The 5,994-nt window shown below is 54.6% G+C and overlaps 1 protein-coding gene across 2 annotated transcripts in view; it reads left to right on the forward strand.

Moving 5' to 3' along the window:
• The window catches only part of LOC125449019 (uncharacterized), a 13,367-nt gene extending 8,438 nt beyond the window's left edge, over positions 1 to 4,929 (forward strand). For both annotated transcript variants that reach the window (XM_048524582.2, XM_048524580.2), the window contains exons 4-5: positions 1,876 to 2,063; positions 3,098 to 4,929. In XM_048524582.2, coding sequence (XP_048380539.1) covers positions 1,876 to 2,063; positions 3,098 to 3,341 — 432 coding nt within the window. In that variant the 3' untranslated portion in view covers positions 3,342 to 4,929. The remainder of the gene's footprint in view (positions 1 to 1,875; positions 2,064 to 3,097) is intronic.
• Positions 4,930 to 5,994: the final 1,065 nt, after the last annotated feature.

Below are 5,994 nucleotides of genomic sequence, written 5' to 3' on the forward strand. Positions count from 1 at the left end.
CCCGGATTGAGATATGGATACACACAGACTGGATCAACTGTGCTTGGACACACCAGAGATTGGAAGAATAGTTGGGTGTGGGTGTGGGGGAGGGATCTGACAGCCGCCTATAAGATCCTGATGGGATTGGACAGGCTAAATGCAGGAAGATGTTGGGGATGTTCAGAACCAGGGGTCACAGTCTAGGAATAAGGGGTGAGCCGCGCAGGACTGAGCTGAGCAAGTGTTCCTTCACTCGGAGAGTCTGGAATTCTCTCCCACAGGAAGCTGTTGGGCCCAGTTCAAGAGGGAGCTGGATGTGATTAAAGGGAGCAAGGGCTTCTTTTTTAACTCATTCATGGCTGGCTCAGGCAGCATTTATTACCTTGTCCCTAATTGCCCCAGGGGGCAGTTCAGAGTCATCCACCTTGCTGTGGGGTCTGGAGTTACGTGCAGGCCCAGACCAGGTAAGGATGGCAGTTTCCTTCCCTAAAGGGCATGAGTGAACGAAGACGGAATTTTCCCGACGATCAGCAATGGATTCATGGTTATCCGTTAGATTCTCAATTCCACAAGTGTTTTTTAATTGAATTCAAATTCCACCACCTCCCAGGGCAGGATTCGAACCCGGGTCCCCCCCCCCCGCAGAATCTTACCAGGGTCCCGGGATTAACAGTGATAACCCCACTGGGCCATCGCCTGTTCTCCCCTGGATGGGCCGAGCGGCCTACTGTCCTTTTTTTCCGGGAAAGGAGTTGTGGGCTGGTGGAATTCTTTCTGGAAGGACAGGCCAGGCACTGAACGTTCCTGTCCCTGAGGGGGCGGGGGCGTGGGGGGGAAGATCCGAAAACAGACGAACCGCGGCAAGATGCAGGTGAGCCGAGAGCAAACTGTCCTTGACAGCCGAGGTCACGTTCGACCAGGTGTAGCATTGAGGAGCCCTGGCAGAGGTGGAATCAGTGGGAGTCGGGAGGGAAAATGCTCCCGGTCGGAATCGTAGGAAGTTGGTTGTGGGAGGCCGGCCGTCTCCGCTCCAGGACGTCTCTGCAGGCGTCCCTCAGGGGAGTGTCCCAGGCCCAACCACCTTCAGTTGCTTCATCATTGACCTTCCCTCCACCAGAAGGTCAGGAATGGGGATGGTCGCTATGATAGCACCGTGTTCAGCACCATTCGCGACTCCTCACATACTGAGGCAGTCCGTGTTCACACGCAACAGGATCTGGGCAATATCCAGACAAGGGGCAAGTGACATTCAGCGCCACACAAATCCCAGGCTGTGCCCATCTCCCATAAGAGAGAATCTAACCAGTGCCCCTTGACGTTCCATGGTATCACCATCCCTGGATCGATCGACGTCCTGGGGGTTCCCATTGACCAGAAACTCAACTGGACTCACCACATAACCACAGGGAGCTACAGGAGCAGGTCAGAGGCTAGGAATTCCTCCTGCCTCCCCCTCCCAAAGCCCTGTCCCGCCATCCACACAAGGCAGGAGGGTAGGGTGAGGGGGGTACTCTGCACAGACGGGGGCACTTGGAGCTCGATGCCAGCCAGGGGGATAAGGTGCCAGCCCGGTCGGTCGCGGTTCGGTTTCACTTCCACTGGTCTGTTGGCTGCCCCTCAGCTGCCCCTTTGGTCTGAGGGGTCTCACCCATGGGTTTTTGAGGTCGGTTCGTGGTGGGGGGGGGGGGGGTCCTCAGCACCGAGTGCCTCGCTTTGGGGGGTGGGGGGGTGGTGATTGTCCTGCTGTCCCCTGGTGGAATTGGAATGGACTGCAGCAGCGCAGGAGTTTGGTTGGGGGGGTGCGCTTGGGGGATGGAACAACAGGAGGAGGATGGTTTTGGAGACACACAGTGTGGTTAACCACCCCCCCCCCCACTCCTCTCCCTCCTGCAGACCCTCCTGTACACAGCCAGCAAGTCTCTTTGCCTGCGACTGGACACCATCGAATCCCACCTCAGCTCCATGGAGGACAAATGCAAGTGCCTGAGGGCCAAGGTGGACCTGCTGGTTGGCCCAGGCTCGGTGCGGAGCAACCCCGGGCACCGAGCCCCTGGGGACCGCCAGGGACCGGGGACACGCAGGTGGGTGTGTGTGGGGCGGGGAGGGGAGGCGTTCGGTGGTCACCCCCCACCCGGCCAGCCCTGGTCGCCAGGCTCGCTCCTCCGTCCCGTTACCCCCTCACCCACGGCCATGTTCCATCGCGTTCACCACCCCCCCCCCCCACTGCCACCGCCACCGTCCCGTCTCCCACACCCCTCCCATCCCATTCCCTCCCCCCCCCCGACCTGTCCTGTCCCCTACGCCCGTTCCATCCCGTTTTCGTCCCCCACCCCCTTCCATCCCGTTTTCCCCCAATTCATCCTGTCCCCTCCACCTGCCCCGTCCCGTTCCCCCTACCCCGTCCCATTTCCCAACCCCATTCCACCCTGTTTCCCCCTCAGTGTCCCGTCCTGTCCCCTACGCCCGTTCCGCCCCTTCCCCACCTCCACCACCGTCCCGCCCCGTTCCATCCCTAACTGCCCCCCTCCAGCTGAGGGTCTCGCTCCGACCACGCGAGCTGCGTAATGGGACACACAGCGCTCACATTCCAGGGCTCCGGCCCCAGTTTGACGGTGCACGGCCTCGAAGGGGCAGCTCGACACCCCTCCCCCAGCTTTACAAGGGTAAGGGGGTAATTAGTGATATGGGGGGGGCAGGAATCGGGGATCGTGGGAGACACTGGGCTCACTTACTTCCCTGCGGCTGACTGCGAGAACCCAGTGATGGGGTGTTCACTACAGCTTGGAGACCACTCTCTGTATTACCCAGTGTATTGACTCTCTCTCTCTCCCTCTCTCTCTCTCTCTCTCTCTCTCTCTCTCTCTCCCTCTCCCTCCACACCTTCCCTCCATCCTCCTCACCTTCCCTTCGTCCTACTCCCCGTCCTCCCTCTCCCTCCTCACCTTCCCTCCCTCCTACTCCCCGTCCTCCCTATCACCTCCTACCTTCCCTCCTACTCCCCGTCCCCCCTCACCTTCCCTCCCTCCTACTCCCTGTCCTCCCTCTCCCTCACACATGTTCCCTCCCTCCTACTCCTGTCCTCCCTGACCCACCCACCTATCGCACGCCCACACAGTTCAACCACCCCACCGCCTCAGACATCCCCCCAAGATCCCGCAGAGGAAGATCCTGCGCCCAAGGAGTTTGGGGACACGGCCCGTGCCAGCCAGGACCTGGGGGAGATGGGCGAAGGCCAGCTGGGGAGCCTGCAGGGCCTCGGGCCTGGGGTACACATCGTCACCCTGTGCGCCGACGGCAGGGGCAGCGAGGGTGAGGACCGGGTGGATGCTACCAACCTGCTGTACCAGCTCATGTACTGAGACGCCCGGCTGGCATCGCCACCCGCCCCCCACTCCCTCCCTCCATCGTCTTTGAATAAAAGCTGCAACGTCAGCCCCCCATCTCACAGGAAATGTCCACAAAGTGCCAGCCTGTTCCTCCCCTGCACCCCCACCATCCCCGACTCTGTGTATGTCTCCCTCCCTCGCTTCACTGTCTGCACGGGTCCGTGTCAGTGTGCGTGCCCCCAGCCTGCGCGCGTGCCCCCAGCCTGCGCATGTCCCAGTCTGCGCTTGTTCATATGAATATGTTCACGCTGTCTTACTCATTCTCCAGTGCTGACTCTGCGTGTGTGTGTGTGTGTGTGTGTTTGTGTGTGTGTGTTTATATGTCTGTGTGTGTGTTTATATGTCTGTGTGTGTGTTTATATGTCTGTGTGTGTGTGTTTATATGTCTGTGTGTGTGTGTTTATATGTCTGTGTGTGTGTGTGTTTATATGTGTGTGTGTGTGTGTGTGTGTGTGTGTGTGTGTTTATATGTGTGTGTGTGTGTGTGTGTGTGTGTTTATATGTCTGTGAGTGTGTGTTTATATGCTGTGTGAGTGTCTTTATATGTCTGTGAGTGAGTGTGTGTGTTTATATGTCTGTGAGTGTGTGTGTTTATATGTCTGTGTGTGTGTTTATATGTCTGTGTGTGTGTTTATATGTCTGTGTGTGTGTTTATATGTCTGTGTGTGTGTGAGTGTGTTTATATGTCTGTGTGTGTGTGAGTGTGTTTATATGTGTGTGAGTGTGTGTGTTTATAAGTCTGTGAGTGTGTGTTTATATGCTATGTGAGTGTGTTTATATGTCTGTGAGTGAGCGTGTGTTTATATGTCTGTGAGTGAGTGTGTGTGTTTATATGTCTGTGTGTGTGTGTTTATATGCTGTGTGAGTGTGTTTATATGTCTGTGTGTGTGTGAGTGTGTTTATATGTGTGTGTGTGAGTGTGAGTGTTTATATGTCTGTGAGTGTGTGTTTATATGCTGTGTGAGTGTGTTTGTATGTCTGTGAGTGAGTGTGTGTGTTTATATGTCTGTGAGTGAGTGTGTGTGTTTATATGTCTGTGTGTGTGAGTGTGTTTATACGTCTGTGTGTGTGTGTGTTTATACGTCTGTGTGTGTGTTTGTATCTATATGTCTGTGTGTGTGTTTATATGTCTGTCTGTGTTTATATGTCTGTGTGTGTGTGTGTGTGTGTGTGTGTGTATATTTGTGTGTGTGTGCGTATATATTTGTGTGAGAGAGAGAGAGAGTATGTGTGTGTGAGTGTGTGTGTATTTTTTTGTGTGTGTGTGCACGCGAGACAGAGAGTGTGTGTGTGTGTGTGTGTGTGTGTGTGTGTGTGTGTGTGTGTGTGTGTGAGAGAGAGAGAGAGAGAGAGTGTGTATTGTTACTGGTCACTGAGTTACCAAGTTGGAAATGCAGCCCCACAGTTCCCAGGCTTGGTATAACGTTGGGGGAATTCTGTGTATGTTTACAATTCAAAATGGACCTGCGTTTTAGATCTAGGCTGACTGCATGGAGCAGGAGTCTCTGTCAAGCAAAAGTGACTATTTATTACAAATAAATCAGTTTTAACTACTGAGAAATCGTTCTGACCTGCTGATCTATAACTCTACTCAACATTCAAACTCTGACCTGCGGATGCACCTCCTACTCTCCACACAGACCATAAAAGTATGGATGTTATGTACAGAGGGAGAGATGGAGAAGTCTCGGCAATAGGGGTCTGCTGAGACGATTGTGTTACTGACCAGCAACTTGCTTCTCAATCGTCCTTCTGATGCTTCCACTCGTCTGCAGGAGGCACAGGATGACTGGCTCACGTTCATGAAAGTCTCTTGAGTTTTGAACTTGAAGTCGCAGCATCCAGTGATCGATGGGGGAAAGATGCTGGCTGCCTTCAGCCTGGAGGTGCTTTTTACTGCAGGATCCCTTCCCTTCTGGTGGTGGGGGTGCGTGGGAAGGGTTCTGACATGAGTGTTCACACACCCGGAGCCGGTCGGCTCCCTGGGAGCCAGACGCATTTGTCCTTGGCAGCGGGATGGCTTTGCCGGAGGTAACCGGTCTCCATACCGCAGACCGATCAGCAACCTGTTGCCGGCCAAATCCACGCTCGGGCTGATCTTTAACTGGGCCCTTGCCCACTGCTCAACCCAACAACTGTGTAAACAGCGCTTTGCAATGAGAGGTGCAGTAACTCCTTCAACAATCCTCGGCTTTTCAAACAATTGTTCACGATCGAAAATGCACAGAAAGAGAAAAAGTATGTTCTTTGCAGCATCCTGCAGCAACTCTTGGCTTTGTCTGTCTCTGCATCTCGCGTTGAAGTCCTGTCTCTGTCTCTCTCCCTGCTTGTTTGTCTCCCTCTGTAACGTTTTATCTGTAATGTGGCCCTTTCTCCCTGTCGCTCTCTCTCTCTCTCCCATGCTCTGCCTTGTCTGTCTCGCTCACACTGCTTTATCTCCGTCTCTGATACCTTGTTGTTTCTGCAGGGATGTCTATCTGCCTCTCCCCCCCTTGTCACCTCCCTCTCACCCTCATCTCTGTGTGTGTCTCTTCCTTGTCCTCACTTTGTCCCTCGCGGAATCTGTTTCTCCCTGGCATACTCTCGTCTCGGTACGTATCCCTTTCTCCCCGGTGCTCTCTTCTGC

The sequence above is a fragment of the Stegostoma tigrinum genome, chromosome 43 (assembly GCF_030684315.1).
Source record: "Stegostoma tigrinum isolate sSteTig4 chromosome 43, sSteTig4.hap1, whole genome shotgun sequence".
Taxonomy (NCBI): Eukaryota; Metazoa; Chordata; class Chondrichthyes; order Orectolobiformes; family Stegostomatidae; genus Stegostoma; species Stegostoma tigrinum.